Source organism: Apodemus sylvaticus, chromosome 10, assembly GCF_947179515.1.
Source record: "Apodemus sylvaticus chromosome 10, mApoSyl1.1, whole genome shotgun sequence".
NCBI classification, from domain to species: domain Eukaryota; kingdom Metazoa; phylum Chordata; class Mammalia; order Rodentia; family Muridae; genus Apodemus; species Apodemus sylvaticus.
In genome coordinates, this window is record NC_067481.1 from 51297916 (window position 1) to 51319069 (window position 21154).

Sequence of the window (21154 nt, forward strand, 5' to 3'; positions counted from 1 at the left end):
TGAGCATAGTCCCCATGAGACCAGACTCTAGGTTCTTTTTGGGGTCTCACCATATAGCTAGAACTTGGAATGTAGACCAACCTTGCCTTGAATTCAGAGAACCGCCTGTCTCTGGCTGCCGAGTGCGAGCATGTCTGGCTAGTCATCATCATTGTGAAGATGGTTTCCCCCCCATTTTTCTGATAGACCTTGTCAGGGTCTCTCAGTGTTCTGAACCCACACCCAGAAGGTTGAGTCCAACCTTCCTTAGGGAAAGAGGCTGATGTGCTGACTAGTTTCGTGTCAACTTGTCACAGCTAGAGTTCTTTGGAAGACAGAATCTAGTTGAGAAAATGTCCCCCACTGGATTGGCTTGTGGGCAAGCTGGCTGTTCATTTTCTTGATTGATGATTAGTGTGGGAGGGTCCAGCCTAGTGTGGGTGGTGCTATCCCTGGGCTGGTGGCCCTGGGTGCTATAAGAACGCAGGCTGAGCAAGCCAGTAAACAGTTCCTCCATGGCTTCGACTTCTGTCCCCACCTCCAGGTTCCTGCCTTGAGTTACTGCCCTACATTTTCTAGATGATATAGACTACAAACTGTAAACTGAAAGAAACCCTTTTCTCCCCAAGCTGCTTTTGGACACAGTTTTTTTATCACTGATAAGTTATTTCTCCACCAGTGAAACAAGCCAATTCAAGCCAGATTTTATGGGGTTTTGTGTGTGTGTGTGTGTGTGTGTGCGTGTGTGTGTGTGTCTATGTGTGTATACACATCTCAGGAATGACTACAACACCAGGGTGCCACACCAGGCAGCCATTACCTAGCTCAGAAGCTACACCTGAAGAGACAACTTCAAAACACAGTTCTACATCCATCTTGTCAGTGAAGACCATGGGCAGCGCATCGGGGGTAAAGGTCATAGATACGGTCAGGTCAACCACAGGTCGTGAGCTAAAGAAGACAGCAAAGAGGCCCATGAGACTCGCACAGATTCTGCCACATTCAACATCTCCAACATGCAGGGGTGCGCTAAGTCCACAGGATATATTAATGGGAGGGAAAGAGGGAAGCAATTTTCAGGCTTGTGGTTAGAGGCCCTGTGTACCCTGCTCTGAGGAAACTTCCTCATGTCTGCTCACCAGCATCTCCATGTGAACAGGCCTCCAAATGGAGCACCAATTCTCCCCACCTTCCAAGCCCCAGTCTACCCCCGCCCCAGGCTCCTGTTTCAGTAAATGGTGCTATCTCACCCACAGGCCATCAGTAAACAGGAGCAGAGACATTTGAGGTCCTGGTGATGCTATGATTGGATAAGGTGATAGAAAAATGGAGGCTACTTAGATCAGGTGGTCAGAATGCTCTCCCTGATAAGGGAGCCCTGAAAGTGAGAGCCATTAACGAGGAAAAACCAGCTTTGTGAGGGTCTGAGGGGAGGAAGCATTCCAGGCAGAAGAAAACAGAGATGGCACAAAGAGCCTGTGGCAGGATGACGCTTGCTTTCTTGAGAAACACAAAGGTCAGAGAGACAGAACATTTGAGTGCAAAGGAAAGATGACAAGAGCTCTGGATAGCGCTGGAGGTGGGGCCGAGGAACTGGGCTCGGGGTTGAACTGAGGTGGGACCCACGGAGAGGTCTTAAGCAGTAGGGTTAGAGGGATCACATCAAGAGAACACAGTCTGATCCTGGCAAGAGATGACAGCCCCCTGTGGTGGCTGGCCGGTGTTTTAGAGTGCAAGGCAACAAAAAAGCTGTAGGGCTGGGCAGTGGTGGCGCACACCCTTAATCCCAGCACTTGGGAGGAAGAGGCAGGCGAATTTCTGAGTTTGAGGCCAGCCTAGTCTACAGAGTGAGTTCCAGGACAGCCAGGGCTACACAGAGAAACCCTGTCTCGAAAAACCAATAAAATAAAATAAAATAAAATAAAATAAAATAAAATAAAATAAAATAAAATAAAATAAAATAACAAGCTGCAGGCAGGATAATGGAGGATGAAGAAGCCCACAGAGAGCTTTTGCCCTCTGTAGCTCAGAGGACCTTGGCGATCTACCTGCCTCAGCCTCCTAAGTAGCTGAAATTACAGGCGAATGCCACCAGGCCCAGCCCCAGAGTTTAATCTCCACTCTCCAGGTGGGTGAGATAGCCCATTTGCTGAAACTGGAGCCTGGGGCAGGGGCAGGCTGGGGGATTGGGGCTCCATTTGGAGGCCTGTTCACTGGAGACACTGATGACATCCAGACACAGCAGGAACTCTAGCCACTGGACTGAAAACTACCCCAGGGGCTCTGAAGTTCACAGCATGCTGCGCCCCGTCCCCCACCAGAACTGAGCTACCTTCCTTGTGTCCTTTCTCATGTGATCCTCCCGCCCCTGTGAGCCAGGCACTGTGGACAAGGAAGTCGGGACTTAGACTTTGATAGCCCACCCAAAGTCATCCTGCTGAGAGCTAAGGAGCAAGCCCACCCAGGCAGACCCTAGAACCTGTGCCCCGGCTCCACCCTTCTTCCCTCCCTCCATGCCTGGAATCTGCAGGGCCCACTGAGTGTAGAACAAGGGGTGAGACTCGGGCTTGAAGAAAAGGGCAAGGAAGGCCCCTACCGGAGCACCACCGCCACATCCCGAGAGCCAACAGTGATGTCCGCAAGGCCGTCACCATCGAAATCTACACCACCGGACACAGACATGCCGAAGTAGTGGAGCCCCGAGGCCACAGAGGAGGCTCTGATCTGCTGTGGGGGAGAAGGAGGAGCTTCACCTCTATTCCCTTCGGGGCACCACCCACCTCCTTACCCTGACTCACTCTGAGCAAGTGCCATCTGGGTGGATCCCTGAAGGGCAGGTGAGACTTTATGGGGCTTTGGGGGAGGCTGAGAGGAAGAGCAGGAGGCTCTGGGGACACAGTGAAGAAGGTAGGGGACGTGAGTATGGAGAGGGTTGATGTGGGCCGGGGTGGGGTGTCAGGAAAGGCTCCTTGGAAGAAGTAACCTCCTTAGGATCGCATTTTAGAAGCATCCCTGGAGGCACAGGGAGAAGATGGACTGGAGGCGGGAGCTGGGGCCGAGGAGAGGAGGCCTAAGCTGATGCCGTGTGTGTGTGTGTGTGTGTGTGTGTGTGTGTGTGTGTGTGTGTGTGTGTACAGAGCTAAAATCATTACAATGTGGCTCTGCATTGGTTACCAAGGTGCTGGGGGACTATCCCAGACATCTTGTGTGGAGAAGAGGGGAGTTAATGCAAAAAGGAGCATCAGTTTTCTGGAAGATGCTTGTGGACTGAGATGTAGAAGAATAGGTGGGCCTCGGGACCACCTGTGGGAGGTGCTGAAGGAGGAGGAAGGGGAGGAGCCAGAGCACAGCGGGGAGGAGACAGGAGGCAGAGGCAGAGAGGAGGAACCTGAAGTGAGTTGATGGCCAGCCGACCCCTGGGGACTTCCTGCCTTCGCTGGCACTCTCCAGCACCAGAGGCTGGCCCAGCACTTAGGACTGAGGCCACCTGTGGGAGGTTTGAACCCCAGAGAAGAAACAGGAAAGCCCTTGCGTAGTTACCTGGGAAGGACTGGCATGCAGGCCATTCGAGTGTCCGTTGAAGATGTACACGCTGCCGTAGCTGGCCCCATCGCCTGCCCCAAAACCCTCCAGAGGGGCCCCGATGGCCACATCTGTGAATTTGTCTTGATTGATATCCCCCACAGCGGCCATGGCAAAGCCAAAGCGGCCATTGGTGAGCCCGGGGTGCCCACTCAGTGTGTGTGCCAAGGAGAAGGAAGCATCCTGCAAAGTGAACCAGCAGCTCAGTGCCCGAGAAAGCTGTGCGGGCAACTGTGTCGGGACCACCCGGAGGGCATGCTCCCTCTGTGGGCCCCACTCTCCAGCAGGAGTCTAAGGCTGAGAATAAACAAGGGAACAGGCCTGTCGTAAAGTCGGTGTCTTGAGGGCCGGGACCTGGAGCCTCTAGTCACACATATTGCTCTATTAGCAATAGAGAGGCTCAGGGTCCAGCTGCAGCGCCTCCACGCCCTCGCTGGGGAAGCCTGGGCAAGGCTCAGCATCACTAGCTCACTAAATCCCATCCCCCTCATCTGTGATGTGACTGTGAGAGCCGCCTGTGAGACCAGAGCAAGCGTTCCATCTACCGGGGAACTGGCAGACGCTACCACCAGCAATCACTCAGGTAAGAAACGGAGGACAGCCATTCACGCTGACTACCCATGAGCACTGTCCACTCTTACCAAGCAGACATCAGGCCCGGGCTCCGCCGACCTCCGCTCCCTAAGCAGCCTCATGAAGCTGAACGCTCTCACCTGCTCGTGCACGTGGTACACATAGACTCTGCCTTCTTCTCCACGGATGTGGTAAAATGGAGCAGCCACCAGCAGAAAGTCTGTGGTCCCATCCATGTTAATATCCACAGGGCACAGCGCAGAGCCGAAGTAGGACCCCATCTACAGCCCAGAAAGAACTCAGCACTCCTGAGCACGGGGGAGTGGGGGTTGGGGGGACCCCCTCCCACCACCCTCACAGCTAGAGCCGTTGCTTATGCTCTTCCTGGAGCACCAAGCTGGGGTTGTTCCAGTCTGACCTCTGGGGTCACAAGGGATTAGGGGTAGATAGCTGGGTCTCCACAGAGGGAGCCCCCAGCAGACATGAGAACCATGGAATCACACCCCGGCCTGAGCCTCACCCAGGGTGGGCCCATCCCTCTCCCCAGGACCTCAGGACCCCTACTGGTGGAACGGTGGCTTCTCCAGGGGGTACCTGCTCTCCTCCTATCCGCCGCACAAAGGTATCCTCTCTGTCCTCCTTCTGGAGCTCGAACACAGCCCCACGGAGCTGGTGCCTTGGAGCCCCTGCCACATAGGAGACGCCATGGGCCTTGCGTAGCACCGCCACCGAATAACCTGTGGCCAGAGCGGTGTGAGTGCCAACAGTTGCTCCCCAACTTTCCTTTCAACTCCATCTTCCCAGTCATGTGTTCCCACTGAAGCCGGTCCTGAACTGACAGTGACATGTGTGTCCCCGTACATGCACGGTACACTGCACCCCTTCAGCTCATGAGCTCTGCGTGTGAAGGCTGGGATGAAGGATGGGGAGGGGTGCCCACTACTGTTATTAACGGAGCTGTCCTGATTCCTCCTATTCAGAGCCCAAGGCCACCCTGTCTCAATCCGTAATTCTCAAGGGTCTGATAGCCTGATGGTTATGAGCCGTGAGACTGTCATAACTTGTCTCCACTGAGAGTCCTAATACGCACACCAGCAGGCAACCTCCGCGTCTCAGCCTGCATGGCCCCTGGCTTGGCTTCCAAGCCTGTCTTCTAGCCCCCGCCCCAGATGACAGGTTTGCTCTTGCTCCTTCCTGGCCTTCGGGCCCTCCCTCACATATCCATTGCTCTCCAGGCTCCTCTCTCCCCATCCAGGCCCCGCCTTCGCCCCACCCTCCTGCTTTCCTGGAGCCTTTTCTCTTTACCACCTCCGGGCCCCACCTGCATCCACCAGCCCCTGCCCTTACCGAGGTAGCTGTACTGTGCAGCCCCGGAGTCCTCCTTGGTTGTCTGGTTTAGGAAGCGGCCCCGACTATTCTGGGTGTTGTAGAGCAGTGCGCCCCCAGACCAGTTAAAGGCCCCCACAGTGCCAAGCAACACCTGCCCCTGCAGAGGACCCAGAGGGCACCAAATGAGCCGTAGGGGACCTGGGGGCCGGAGAAGCAAAACTTCCTGGACAAAGAGGGTCTTCAGCGGACAGGAAGACGGGTTGGCAAATACTGGGTTTTCTGCTCCTTCTCATGAGACCAGGGAGTGACCCAAGCTCCAGAAGACACCCAGGGACCCAGATACTGAGCATTTTTGAGCCTATGATGGAGTAAGTGTTGCTCCCAGCCTTCCCCTTTGTCCCTGTGCTGTGTGAAGGAACTGTATCCTGCAGCATGCGCCTATTGGTGTGTGTGTGTGTGTGTGTGTGTGCATGTGCATGCATGTGCATGTGTGTATGCTTGTGTGTATGTATGTATGTGTGTTTGTGTGTGTATGTGTATGTGCATGTGTGTGTGCATGTGTTGTGTGTTTGTGTATATGTATGTATGTATGTGCATGTGTGTGTGTGTGCGCGTGTGTGTGTGCATGTTGTGCATGTGTTTGTGTTTGTGTGTATGTATGTATGTGTGTATGTATGTGTGTGTGCGTGTGCATGTGTGCGATGTGTGTGTGTATGTGTGTATGTATGTGTGTATGTATGTGTATGTGTGTGTTTGTGTGTGTGCATGTGTGTATGCGTGTGTTGTGTGTGTATGTATGTGTGTGTATGTGTGTGTTTGTGTGTGTGTATGTGTGTGTACATATGTGTGTGTGTTTGTGTATATGTATGTATGTGTGTGTGTGTGTGTGTGTATGTGTGTGTGTGTGTGTGCATTTGGCACTAGGGTAACCGACTTCAGCTCTCACCTGCACAGAGACCCCCGTGAGTGAGTGAGTGCTCCATCTTTTGTCCCCCTCCTTCTTCCTCCTCTGCTTCCTTTTCTCCCACACACCGGACAAGACTTCAGCTTTATCAAACTACCTGTTTTCCTGATGTACATCAGTGGGCTGGCTACCAAGGCCGAATCTCAGTTCTTACAGCTAAGAGAATGTCCCAATCCTTTAAGCACACAAAGTGACTTCCTATAATAAACCACTGTTCTCTTGTCTGTCTCGGTGGTCCAGATAGGGGAACTAGTGGATGGTTTCTCTTGTTTCTAAACTGACTCCTCCAGACACTCCCACAGGGGAATTATGAACCAGGAGAGCCTCATTCCCTGGTGGCACATCTTGGGGAACCTGTGGGTGCTGAGTAGGCCACAAACCTTGTCCAGGATCTGGGCACTGAAGCCAGTCTGTGCCAGTTGATATTGAAGGGCGTCTCCAACTGTGCCTGGAAGGAAGTCAAGAAATCTGATGAAACATGCTGTGCCAATTGGCAGGGTAAGGGATGTCTAGGCGGGGCCAGCTGGGCCAAGCCCCCAGAGGGATGGCTATTTGGTGGAACTGAGCTGAGAACAGAGATCTGGGTTGTGCTTCAGTAAGTACTGGCTGGCTGGGCCTGGGCGGTTCACATTGTCTTCCTGGGCCTCTGTCTCCCCGTCGGTAAGTTCCTGTTGGGACTCTGTTCTGGACTTACTTGCTTTTCTACCACTGGCTCAGCAGAGTTTCATAATTCGGGGTTGGGGGAGGACTGGGGTGCCATTGCCATTTTAGAGATTAACAGCTGTGCCTCGGGGAGGTGGTCGGAGTCAGGGGGAACTGGTCTGAGGAGGGTGTCCTGCTGGACACGGGGGCGTCCTCACGAGGTCCCGGGGCGCCCTCACCTTCCATGTGGATGATGCTCTGCTGAAGCTTGCTCAGCAGCCCGTCCAGAGCCGAGTAGTCAGTCACCTTGAAAGTGTGGGCCTCTTTGGGCTCTGAAGCAATCAGCTTCAGTTCTCTGTAAGCCTTATTGTTCTCGAACGCGCTGCCCACCTGTACGTAGACCCCAGTCAGTGAGCGATCCATCACCACCCGCTTCCTCCTTCCTTCCTTCCTTCCTTCCTTTCTTCCTTCCTTCCTTCCTTCCTTCCTTCTCATTGTCCTTCACTCCCAATAAAGCTCCACTTTTGGCGGCGTGTTCCCGACACACCTGGATCTCCTCAGCATCCCCTCTCTGCCTTCCGAGCCTGATAACCCTCCCTCGTGTATTAGGTCAGATGTTCATATTAGCTACCAGGACTCGGCTCAGTAGCCTCCCTCTGGGAGGAACCTTCGTATAGGCTCTCCCCATCCTGTTGAGCCAGTGAGCTCTGCCCATCTCAGGGTGAGCCTTCTGTAGGACCCAGCAAGGAGGGGGGCATGAGCAGGTGGCCAGGAGAAGAGGGGTAACTGTGAAGGGAGGGTTTGGACACACTGCTTCCAGAAGTCTCCACTGGGCTGGCCCCTCACCCAGTCTATACAGAGTCAGGTTTGCCCCCTGGCTCTCAGCGCTTAACTTACCCCAATGGCAAAGCGCGCAACCCCCTGCATCTTTGAGGACTCGATGACAGTCGTAAGGTTGAGAGGGTCCTGAAATATGTCACCATCAGTCAGCACCACCATGACCTTCAGTGCTGTCTTTCTGGAGCCACGGCTTGGAATGAAGATATTGTCTCTTAACAGAAGAGAAAGGAGACGATTGTCCAAAGGGCTGTCTGGGCTCTGGGTGAGTTTTTATTCATTGATCAGCTAAAATTAAGGAGCCCCTGGCCCAGAAACACAGGAAGAAAGCACTTGTCTACTCTGAGGTCCCTCAAACAAGGAGCTGCTAATGCGAAGGGAAGTCTCCAGTCAGTCAGGCACAGGCAGAGCAGAGTAATTTCTCCCTGAACGAAGGCCTAGAAGAGGGTGGTTTTGCATGACATAGCAAACATAAGCCACACAGATGCACTCACTCTTCTGCTCCCCACTGTAAGTGCACTGTCTCTGCCCCATGTGCACCCAGTATGGAATTTTAGGTTAAAAGAACAGGCAATATTTAATCTTTTTTATTTTACTTCAGTAAAAATAAATTGGGTTTTTTGTTATGTTTTGTGGGGTTTTGTTTGTTTTGTCTGGTGTTTTGTTTTGTTTTGGTTTTGGTTTTGGTTTGAGGGAGGGTCTCTCTGTGTAGCCCTGACTGTCCTGGAACTGGCTATGCAAATCACTCTGTCCTCAAATTCACTTTTGGGGTTTGAGGCACAACTTTCCAGCCTCCTGAGTGCTGGCATTACAGATATGTGTCACCTTGTCTAGTTTCAATGGGCCTTATGCACCGAGCACTATTATAAATATAGTAAATAGTTTAACTATTTAATCCTCACAAAATCCTAAGAAGCAACAATTTGTGTTATCTTTGCGTTGGAAGTGATGACGTGAAGCACAGAAGGTTAAGTAATTTGTCCAAGATCATACAAGAACAGGGAGGATCTGATCCCAGCAGTCTTCCCCTGGGCACACCTAGGTATCTAAGAGCAAGACGCCCTTGAGGGAACTACAGAAAGATAGGGCATCCCCACAGCCCTTCTCAGCACCCTAGCCTCCTCCCCCCGCAGTTCCACCAGGCCATCCTTCCAGACACTGTGCCACAGAGCCTCTCAGAGGCATGGGACTCACAGGACATGCTGCATGGCTGAGGCAGTCTTCGTGACACTCTTCACTTGAACGATGCTCTGAACTTTGGCAAGCGAGGCGTTAATGTCCCGGCTCTCTTGAAGATCGAACTCAGTCTGGATCACGCCCCCGTACTGCACCAGGGCAAAGCTGCACTGGAGAGCGGAGGGAGGTGGAGGGGGTGTTAGACTGTAAAATAGACACCCTGCCCCAGAAGCACAGGAAGAAAGCACTTGTCTACTCTGAGGTCCCTGAACACAAGGAGACACTAATGTGAAGGGAAGTCTCCAGTCAGTCAGGACAGGCGGGGGCAGAGTAAGGTCTCCCTGAATCTGCATCCCCATGAAGACCGCTCTATGTTGACTTTAGGTTCAGCATGTCACTTTCTTTGGCCAGTGGGACATTAACACTGAAGCATTCATGACTCCACAAATGAGTAGGGCCATCCCAGGCCATCCATCCCTAGACAGGCAAGCAGATGCCTAGAGCAACATGGAAGTTCCAGGCAAAACTGACACGAGTCACCCAGCTGAGCTCAGCTGGGACACCTGAAGAGCCACGAGCAAACACTGGTTCTGAGACACAGATGTGTGCGGAAGTGACGAGAGCCCAGCCCTCAAGTACGCCCACCTCAAAACACTTCTCATAGAAGTTCCTCATCATGTTAGAGATGAAATTTTTGGCCTTCTGGAAGTCTGAAGGTTCAATGCTTCCGGAGCCGTCCAGAACAATAGCGATCTCAGTGCCTGGTCAGGGCGAAGGCGTGGCTGTGAGATTCCAGGCAGGAAGAAGGGCAGCGTGTTCCGCCCTGTAAGGCACCCCCACCCCACCCCACCCCACCCCACGCACACATACACAAAATACTCAGACTCCCTGCCTGTGGTGAGTTCAGGGAAGAAGCCAGTAAAGTTCCTGAGAAAGGAGTTCTCCTCTTCCCACCCTGTACCAGGAGACCCTGTATCCCTGGCTGTCCTAGAGCTAGCTCTGTAGACCAGGCTAGCCTCCGGCTCACAGAGATCCACCTGCCTCTGCCTCCTGAGTGCAGGATTCAATGGTGCGTATCACCACCATTCTTACCTTAAAGGTAAAGAGAGATCTAGAACCTGGTTCTGACTACTATGGGAATCACTCCTATTTTGGTGGCCTCAGTTTCCCCATCTCTAAGCAAGGCCAATGAGAGGGCTCAGCTGGTAAAGGAGCTTGCTGCCAAGTCTGATTTTGATTCCTTGATTCTGAGTTTGATTCCCTGAAACTCACACAGTAGAGGGATAAAACTGCCTCCTGCAAGTTGACCTCTAACCCCCACAGGTGTGCTGTCACACACACACACACACACACACACACACACACACAGAGAGAGAGAGAGAGAGAGAGAGAGCAAACAAACACACAAATAAATTTTTTTTAAAAAAATTGAGGAGACAGGGCTGGCTGGGGCTTGTCATACCTATAGGACCTGGCCATTGTTCCCCATCTTCTAGATCTGAACACACCTTGCTTTTTAGAGGCCACTAGCTTGGGGGTTCATTGTAGAGGCCCTAATCTGCCTCTTCTCACCAGCTTCCTCCTCCTCTTCCTCCTCGTCTTTCTCCTCCACCGTCCGGCGTCTCCTGGATAATTTCTTATCCTCCCCTGTGCTGCCTCCTTTGCGTCTGTAATAGTCACCAGAGTCCACATGTGCGCCTGGATCCAGGAATCCTTCTTTAAGAAACACACAGAGAAGACACAGAGTTACAAGAAGCCTCCATGAGCAGCGGCCTGTACCCAGGACAGGGATCATTAACTATTCCCTGACAAGGACCCTGAGCTTGCTTGTGCCATTTTAGGACAAGTGTCCGTTGGCTTCTGCTGTGAGCTGGTGTTTCTCCTTGGATGCCCTTTTTTCTCTGCTCCAAGGCCAGAGAATCTCCGATCCTTACCAAGGTCAGAGAAGTAGGCTTGGGCCTGGAGGTCCAAGCTGGGGGTCAGTAGGCTGCAGGCACCCGTGAGCTCTGAGTTGAGGCTGTGGGGCTTCCGGGCCTGTACCTGGATGCACACCTGGAGAGAGGAGAAGGGACGGAGCAGGCAGGCAGACAGGGTCAGCCCACACTTCCTAGTCACAGCCACTGTCACCCCTATTCCAGAACACAGGGGCTCAACCAGTCAGAGGACAGAGGGACAGCTGCCTCACTCCTCAGGGTCAGGCGTCAGGTGCTAGACTCAGAAATGCAGTCAGTGGGCCATGCTGGGTCAGACTTGGCATCACTATAGACAGTCAGACCACAGACAGTCGGCAGCATAGCAATCGGACGGGCAACACCATCGTCACCCGCAGGGGCCAGCACCACCCTCACAGGGCTCTTTGTCCTCCTGCCTACGTACTCACCAAAACACCGTTGTGGTTCCCGACCAGTGTCACTCCCTGGTACCTGCCCTTTGGCATACGGATGTGCTCTGAAACAGTTAAGGCAGGGGAGGGTGAAGGGGATTCTGGGAGCCCACCATCAAGCCAAGGTCAGGGCTATAGGGATGCTGACGTCAGCAGGTTCCATGGGCCTGAGTAGCTTGGGTGTGCCAGGATGCGGTCCCTGTCCCAACTCCCTTTATCATCTCAACAAAGGCCCCACTGCCCGGCCTTGATGACCAGGGATGGGGATTCAGCAATGACTGCCACCTGGGACATCTCAGGGGCTCCTGCTGTGTGTGGGGGGGATTGGGGCGGGGCAGCAGGCTGGAGGTGTCTGTGAGCTCTGAGTTAAGGCCATGGGGCTGGCTGCTGGACGTGCACTCGGATGTATATCTAGACAGAGATCCAAAAAGACTCCCAGGGTCAGCCTTGAGCCTCCACGCATGCCCACCTACACGTGAACACACAGAGACATAAAAACGTGAGCCTAGATATGTCATTAGGACTGTCTCAGGAGAGGCAGGCTGGGCTGTAGTGGGTGGCATGCGCCTGGGCGCTGGGCTTCAAGGCTCACTATGGGGCCAGAAGTGGTTGGGCTGGGTCAGGCAGGACTGGGACTGGGATAGTTTGAGCTGAGATTATGTGAGATTCCTAGGCGGTGTCTGGGGAGCATGCTGGGGGGGGGGGGGAAGGTTGGCTTACCCACTGGCTGGCAAGCAATTCCTTCTGGAATGACGGACATAGCGCATCGATGCAGGGCCGCTGTTCTCCTGTTGGAGCTGTGTCTCGCTACCAAGAGGCTAAGCAGGTGAGGACACAGCGAGGATAAGATGGCTGACGACTCCTTTCACCTCCCTGCCTGTCCAGGCCCAGTTTTCCTATTCCTGCCTGAAGAACAGGCCCAGACCTGGGTGTGACAGACGGCTTTCTAGCCCAGGCCATTACAGGGAAGGCACTTAGCCAGCCTCTACTTCTCCAGGCAGGGAAATAGTTCAATGTAACCTTGTCTGCCTGCCTGACGGTTTGGAGCACTTCTGGTGGTTAGAAAAGACTCCTGTCCTGTGGGATGGAATGGGGGAACCAGGAAGTCGCCAGCCATACTGCCAAAGGGCAAAGCCGACTGGAACATTTTGCTCATCTGTCCTTAGTATTTCCTGACTAGAAACTAGAGGTTTGGAGAGCTGATGAAGACACGAAGAAGCTGAGGAGACGTCAATCCTGCTGTGAAGTTCTTGTCTCCCATCTCAAGTCCAAGAAGATGGCAGAGGACAGAGTCAGCTTAAACAGTCTAACTATCACACTGTCAGGTTAAGCTATCACACTGTTCCAGGGGGCCTGGGGCTTGGCTGACCTGAGGCTCAGGGAGACTGAGCACCTGTGGCTGGACTTGCAAGCAAAGTGGTAGGGAAAAGATCTGAAGATTGTCTTGGTAATAGTGAGGCGAGTCCAAGGCCTCGGTGACAGGAGGCTGTGGAGGGTTTGGTCACGGGGAAGAACATGAGACATGACTCATCTGTGCTTTTGAAAGGTCATGATGTGGTTGTGGGGAGCTAGAAGACAGCACAGGAGGGGGGACAGCCACAGGACCCTGACAGGAGGTGGGACAGTCACGGGGCCCTGTCTCTACTTCCTCAGCTCTTACCATGAGACACTTCTGTTTGTTTGGTCAAGATAGGATTTTTCTGTGTAGCCCTGGCTGTCCTGGAACTCGCTCTGGAGACCAGGCTGGCCTCAAAATCAGCTATTTTCCTGCCTCTGCCTCCTAAGTGCTGGGATTAAAGGGGTGTGCCACCCCACACAACTTAGAAGAAAGACCAGGCATCTCTCTTTCTTTTTTCTTTCTGGTGGTGCTGACAATTACGCCCAAGGCCAGGCAAGTGCTCTGCCCCTGACCCACACCTAACTCCTCGTTGTCTTTCTTAAACCCATCATCACAGCCCTTAGGCCAGACAGGATCTGAACCCATCTCTACCTCTCCAACCTGCCCTGCTCACTCAGAGAAAGACCTGCAGATGTATGCTGTGGCCTTTAACAACTTTAGGTCCTGGTCCTTTCTCTCCTCAGGCCCTCTGGCCAGCTGTCCTTCCTGCCTGGAATCCTGGCCTTCTACTCCCTAACACTGGCTCATCCTCATCCCTGTACAGAGTGACTGCCACCCACTCCTACTGCTTTCTCCAAGTGGCCCCACCTCAGACGCCAGTTTCCCTGCTCTGACGCTTCCCTCTCAGAACTTGTCACCACCAGTCAGTAGCTTGATTCCTTATTTACCTACTTATCACCCGTCTCCTCCACCAAGCAAGTTCCCCAACAGTCTTGTTTACCTTGTCTAACATGCAATTTCTGAGGCCTAGAACACGTCCTAGCACAGTGGAAGGGCTCAGTAAACACTTGTTGAGTGACTTGCATGGCCATACAGGCAACAGCTGAGGGGTTGATCTGGGGTGTTGGACAGAGAGATAGATGACCCCGGTGTGCCTGAGTCCCCAAATTAGGTCACTGTTCAGTAAGTCTGCCTCTCTCCCCAGGCCCTTGGCCCTGGCCCAGTACCTTCTCTCCTACTCCCAATGATAGATGTGATCACAGCCATGTTCCTTCCCAGAGCACCTAGAACAACCCTTTGCCCACCCTGTTTCTTCCTGTGGTGTCTTTTACTCCCTTCTCCTGCAAAGCAGCCTTCCCAGGCACCAGCTCTACAGGAATCTTCCCAAAGGAAGGCACAACCTGACCCCCTCAAATCCTCTAGTAGCCCTAACTACTGGATTCCCAGTCCCATGCCTGACCTTTGTTATGCCTTACCTTGGCTATGAGCTCTCAAGAGGCCACCACATGCAGCTATGCAGATTGCACACGGCAGGTAACCAAGATGGTCGTCCGTATGTGCAACTCTGTGGCTAAGGCCCGATCGGGGTTGCTCCCGACCCTTTTATGACGGGCAGCCTCCAGGTTTGCTGACTGAGTGACTAACAAACCAGCTAAAAACAGACTGACCAGCTATGACAGACTGACCAGCTATGACAGAACCAGCTATGACAGACTGACCAGTTATGACAGAGGACCAGCTATGACAGAGGACCAGCTATGACAAACTGGCCAGCTATGACAGACTGACTGGCTATGACAAACTGATCAGCTATGACAGAGGACCAGCTATGACAGACTGACCAACTATGACAGAGGACCAGCTATGACAGACTGACCAACTATGACAGAGGACCAGCTATGACAGACTGACCAGCTATGACAGAGGACCAGCTATGACAGAAAGGACCAGCTATGACAAACTGACCAGCTATGACAGACTGACTGGCTATGACTGACTGATCAGCTATGACAGAGGACCAACTATGACAGAAAGGACCAGCTATGACAGGCTGACCAGCTATGACAGAGGACCAGCTATGACAGACTGACCAGCTATGACAGAGGACCAGCTATGACAAACTGACCAGCTATGACAGAGGACCAGCTATGACAAAGGACCAGCTATGACAGACTGACCAGCTATGACTGACTGACCAGCTATGAGAGAGCATCAGATATGACAGACTGACTGGCTATGACAGACTGATCAGCTATGACAGAGGACCAGCTATGACAGAAAGGACCAGCTATGACAGACTGACCAGCTATGACAGAGGACCAGCTATGACAGACTGATCAGCTATGACAAACTGACCAGCTACGACTGACTGACTAGTTATGACTGACTGGCCAGCTATGACTGTCTATGACAGACTGACCAGTTATGACAGACTGACCAGTTATGACAGAGGACCAGCTATGACAGACTGACCAGCTATGACAGAGGACCAGCTATGACCGACTGACTGGCTATGGCAGACTGACCAGCTATGACAAAGGACCAGCTATGACAGACTGATCAGCTATGACAAACTGACCAGCTACGACTGACTGACTAGTTATGACTGACTGGCCAGCTATGACTGTCTATGACAGACTGACCAGTTATGACAGACTGACCAGTTATGACAGAGGACCAGCTATGACAGACTGACCAGCTATGACAGAGGACCAGCTATGACCGACTGACTGGCTATGGAAGACTTACCAGCTATGACAAAGGACCAGCTATGACAGACTGACCAGCTATGACAAACTGACCAGCTACAACTGACTGACTAGTTATGACTGACTGACCAGCTATGACTGTCTATGACAGACTGACCAGTTATGACAGACTGACCAGTTATAACAGAGGACCAGCTATGACAGACTGACCAGTTATGACAGACTGACCAGCTATGACAGAGGTCCAGCTATGACAGAGGTCCAGCTATGACAGAGGACCAGCTATGACAGATTGACCAGGTATGAGAGAAGGACCACCTATGACAGACTGACCGGCTATGACAGACTGACCAGCTATGACAAAGGAACAGCTATGACAGAGGACTAGCTATGACAGAGGACCGGCTATGACAGACTGACTGGCTATGACAGACTGACCAGCTATGACAGAGCACCAGCTATGACAGACTGACCAGCTATGACAGAGGACCATCAATGACAGACTGACCACATATGAGAGAAGGACCAGCTATTACAGACTGACAGGCTATGACTGACTGACCAGCTATGACAGACTGGCCAGCTATGACAGACTGACCAGCTACGACTGACTGAGCAATTATGACTGACTGACCAGCTGTGACTGTCTATGACAGACTGACAAGCTATGACAGACTGACCAGTCATGACAGAGGACGGACTATGACAGACTGACCAGCTATGACAAAGGACCAGCTATGACAGATTGACCGGGTATGAGAGAAGGACCACCTATGACAGACTGACCGGCTATGACAGGCTGACCAGCTATGACAGAGGACCAGCTATGACAGACTGACCAGCTATGACAGAGGACCAGCTATGACTGACTGACCAGCTATGACAGACTGACCAGCTATGACAGACTGACTGGCTATGACAGACTGACCAGATATGACAGACTGACTGGCTATGACAGACTGACCAGCTATGACAGACTGACTGGATATGACAGACTGACCAGCTATGACAGACTGAGTGGATATGACAGACTGACCAGCTATGACAGACTGACTAGATATGACAGACTGACTAGCTATGACAAAGGACCAGCTATAACAGAGGCTGCCATCTGTGCCACTCCCAGGTTCCGGGTTCTGCTCTGGACTGGCTGCATCATCAGGACATCTCATCCACTCCTGCCTTCTCCCAGCTGGCAATCTTACTCAATCCTCCATAATTCATAAAGTACAGGAATTATGAGGGGCATAGCACCCTCTCCCTGGGGATGAGAGCGGCTCTCAGCCTGTTCTTCTCTATGGTGAGCTGGGCCAATCAATTGGTGCATTTCCTGCCCCCTGCAGCAGGCCCAGAAACCCAGAATTGCCTCCACCACATCCTCCTGCCCACAGTCCAGGCCCCTCCGCCTTAGCAGGTATCCAGGAAGGCATCTAGGAGCCCCACAAGGTTCCCCATCTCTTGACAACTCCCAGCACCCTATTCATTGAGAGCTTTACACACAAGTTCTCTCTCTCCATCTACTTTGGCCCTTGGGCCCCTAAGGGAGAGGACAGTAAGACTGTGAGCCCAGGGCTGATAAGGGACCCACTGGGTAGTGGTAGAAGATGAGGAGGCAGGACATGGCCACAGATAACTCGACTGAAATCCTTTTATGTAGTGCAAACAACTTGGAAAACAAAATGCAAACTCAGCCTCCTTTTATAAACCTGGTCAAATAAGTCCCCCTGGCTGTGGAGTAGTGCTGGGGTGGGGGGGGGGGAGGGCGGGGTTGACCACACACTCAGCAGCAGTGCAGTTGACACCATGCAAAACTCCAGCCTCAGACAGCACCACTAACAGGGCTAGAGGACCTAATGCTGTTTGAGGGTTGCTTGACCAAGAATTCTGTTGTCTCTTTTATATAAAGTTAAAGACCAGGCAGAGGGGTTGGAGAGATGGCTCAGCGGTTAAGAGCACTGACCACTCTTTCAGAGGTCCTGAGTTCAATTCCCAGCAACCACATGGTGGTGCACAATCATCTGTAATGGGATCTGATGCCCTCTTCTGATGTGTCTGAAGACAGCTTCAGTGTATTCATATACATAGCATAAATAAATAAATATTTTAAAAACTCACGCAAAACTGACAGAAACACAAAGTTGAGGTGGGAGGGGGGTGACTGTCAGTGGGAGGTGTCTGGTGCAGAGCACAAGGCTCCCAGGAGACTTTCCTTGTGCATTTGTTTGTTTTGTTGTTGTTTTGGTTTTTTGAGACGTGGTCACCCTGTATATCCCTGACTATCCTGGAACTGACTATGTAGACCAGGTTGGCCTGAAACTCACAGAGATGCCCTGCCTCTAAAGGTGTGGCTGCCCTGGTGTTTTTGATCCACATGTTGCTTATATGGATGGCATGTTTTATGAACATACATTGAACCATACCTAGATGATGCGTGAACTTTCATATATGGTTATGTCAATACAAAATTACCAAAACAAAATGCAATAAAGGTCAATGTTTTTGTTTTGTTTTGTTTTGTTTTGTTTTGTTTGAGATGGAATCTCACTATGTAATTCTAGCTGGCCTAGAACTTGCTATGTTATGTAGACGAGGCTGGCTTTGAACTGACAGAGATCTGCCTTCCTCTACCTCCCAAGTGCTGGGATTAAAGGCATATGCCACCTTGCCTGACCCATACATCAACTTTTGATTATCTTCCGGCAGCCACAATCTTTGACCACATTCTCACTGTTCTTGCTTCAAACCCTTCTAGCTCTTCTGGAGCGCCATGTAATAGTAATGAGGTGTAGCCCACTTCTCCCGTGATCCTCCACAGCGCTCAGTGTCAGGTACTGGGCATTTTCTCAGCCATCTCCCTTGCTCGGGAAGCCTCCAGACTTTTAGCTAACCGCTAACCTCTTCTCTCTGCCTGGACTTCTTTTTTTCAGCCCTTCTCATGCTATCTTTGATTACACACACACACACACACACACTCGCCCCAAATCCTGGCACAGACACTAGAAGTGGCCCTTGCTCTTGATCCTGTGAACACCAGAGGCCCCCACCACAGTTGTTAACATTGTCATTGCTAGGCTTGTCTGAGTCCTTCATGAGCCCAGCTGCTCCTCAAGGACAAGAGCCACATATCTCTCCTGGTTGAGGGGACATGAGGGCCGGGGTCTCACTATGTAGCCCAACATGGCCTGGTTCACTATGTAGACCAGGTGGGCCTCAAGCTCACAGGGCTCTGCCTGTCTCTACTTGAGTGCTGGGATTCAAGGTGTGTGCCCATTCCTGGTTTCCTCTCTACTTTAACCCACACATTTTATCTGACACTGAGCAGATGCTTTAGAAATATTTACTCAGTAAATAAAATGGATCTGCCCTAATCACTTAAGTCTACTGATAAACTCCACTTCACCAATAAAGATTTTATGACCTCCAAGCTATTCATATCAATAGACACCTGCTATTTTCAACTTTAATATTGATATTTCAGTTAAGAGTGCACAGCTACAAGCAAGCAAGCAATCAAACAAATAAATAAATAATAAATCATTTAAAAATACTTTGGAGGGGTGGTGTATGCCTTAGCCCGACACTTGGAAGGCAGAGGCAGCAGCGGAGAGTTCTTGCTTAGCATGCAGGAGGTCCTGGGTTCAAGCCATGAACATGAAAGCAAGAAACATAAAAAAAGAGAGAGAGAAGATGAAAGAAAGAAAGAAAGAAAGAAAGAAAAAAAGAAAGAAAGAAAGAAAGAAAGAAAGAAAGAAAGAAAGAAAGAAAGAAAGAAAGAAAGAAAGAAAGAAAGAAAGAAAGAAAGGGAAAGGAAAGGAAAGGAAAGGAAAGGAAAGGAAAGGAAAGGAAAGGAAAGGAAAGGAAAGGAAAGGAAAGGAAAGAAGGAAAGGAAAGGAAAGGAAAGAGTACCTAAGTGAAAACAACCCAACTTTAGAAGCCACCACTCTGGTAACGACAGGAAATGGGAGTGGGCCACAGATAGGACTTCACACACTGAGTGTTCCCTCTATCCAGACCCTCCCCTGCGTCAGCACTGTGCACGGCCCCTATCTATAGAGGACATAGTTAACCTGCTGTGGCCCTGCCCGGTACGGAGGCTACCTGAGCCAGAGTGTGTGTATGTTGGGGAAAGCGCTGTCTGCTTTGCTGACATACAGTGGACTGTATACACTGTAGACACAGGGGCTGACATACAGTGGACAGCTTAGCACACAGTAGGAGCTCCACCAGAACTTGGAGCGAATGGTATCCTGTCCTCTCATCTCAGATTTCCAGGCTGAACATAATGCTACTTCCACTCACTGATTTGACCTGATTTTTAGTTTCATGGAGCCACACTTTAATTTTTGTTTCTTTCTTTGTTTGTTTTTCATGTTATAAACACTGCCAATGTCTTTATATCAGGGCTAGGAACGAAACTCACTAGATGAGTGTGCTTAGCATTCTTGACACCTTGGGTTCAATTGTCAACATCACACACACACACACACACACACACACACACACCATCATCATCATCATCATCATCATCATCTACATGCCTGAGGCAGGGATCCTGGCGTAGAGCATATGCTTAGAATGCATAAGATCCTGGGTTCAATTCCAAGCATCAATCACGTTTGTTTTTTTTCTTTTGCACAGGACTGCACACCTATCTTCTAGAGGCGGTGCCTGGGGCACAACTGCTGAACCAAGGGCCACTGTGCACCTTTGAGCCACCAGGCACGGCCACGCTGCTCTCCAAGGCAATGGCGCCAACACACTCCCACACATCCCTGTCTCACGCACAGCATCCTCGCCCACACAACCCTCAGATCTGACAGGTCCTTCTCAGCCAGACGGTGGATACAGATGAGAGTTTCAAGACACAAGGCAGTGTTTCTCCCAGTTCAGTTTGGCCAGAACCCATGTAAACAAAACTCTTTGGGTCCATTTTCTCAAATAGTCTCATGGCAAACCTGTGTGTTCCACAAATCACCTGTCAGGGGGGAGAAACTGAGGCTTGGGGCTCAGCACCTCATGAAACTTGCTCCATGAATACAGAGAGGTGCCTCTGAGTCTGAACCCCAGAACAATGTGCTCTTAACATCAATGTCTGAGCCTCATCGTCTCCGTTTGTTTATTATTGTCATTTTCCAACTTTCTTGTGTTAAGAACATGTAACTTTTATAAGTCAGTAGAGACCATTGGTGAACTTCATTTTAAAGTACTATTTAAGGTTCCTTTCCCTGACTGAAAAATGGATGAGCGGAGGACGGGGCCTCTGTGAGCTGCCCTGGCTGCTCTGGGGATCACAGCCCCCAGCTTTCTCTCTTTAGCTGTGTGTCATTCACCAAGGGAAATGGGCACTGCCCAGGAGATGGGGTGGGATATCTCAGCCTTCTTTGGGCTGTGCCTCAGTCATCTTTGGGACCACCCTAGTCCTCACCCTTCCCCGTGGTGGCCCCACTCACCAGGTCTGGTTGTTGCTGGGGTCTTGATGCAGAAGGGAGCTGAGAACAGAAGGTGTGCCTGGCTGGACTGCTGTGGTCCAGGCCCAGTCCACATCCACATTGAAGGCTTCCAGGGGCTTCAGGCCTGCGGGTCAAAGAGAAATGCTGATGAAAGAGGCACACACTGCAGCTGTGCCTGACACCCATCCGCCA

General features: G+C 51.5%; 1 protein-coding gene across 2 annotated transcripts in view; it reads right to left on the bottom strand.

Moving 5' to 3' along the window:
- The window catches only part of Itgae (integrin subunit alpha E), a 63475-nt gene that overhangs the window by 22237 nt on the left and 20084 nt on the right, over positions 1–21154 (bottom strand). For both annotated transcript variants that reach the window (XM_052194041.1, XM_052194040.1), the window contains exons 2-17: positions 20963–21086; positions 12186–12283; positions 11463–11530; positions 11017–11134; positions 10655–10798; positions 9728–9843; positions 9101–9252; positions 7967–8120; positions 7309–7459; positions 6808–6875; positions 5482–5620; positions 4729–4871; positions 4275–4415; positions 3520–3744; positions 2576–2706; positions 800–930 (exon numbers count right to left, since the gene is read on the bottom strand). In XM_052194041.1, coding sequence (XP_052050001.1) covers positions 800–930; positions 2576–2706; positions 3520–3744; positions 4275–4415; positions 4729–4871; positions 5482–5620; positions 6808–6875; positions 7309–7459; positions 7967–8120; positions 9101–9252; positions 9728–9843; positions 10655–10798; positions 11017–11134; positions 11463–11530; positions 12186–12225 — 1921 coding nt within the window. In that variant the 5' untranslated portion in view covers positions 12226–12283; positions 20963–21086. The remainder of the gene's footprint in view (positions 1–799; positions 931–2575; positions 2707–3519; positions 3745–4274; positions 4416–4728; positions 4872–5481; positions 5621–6807; positions 6876–7308; positions 7460–7966; positions 8121–9100; positions 9253–9727; positions 9844–10654; positions 10799–11016; positions 11135–11462; positions 11531–12185; positions 12284–20962; positions 21087–21154) is intronic.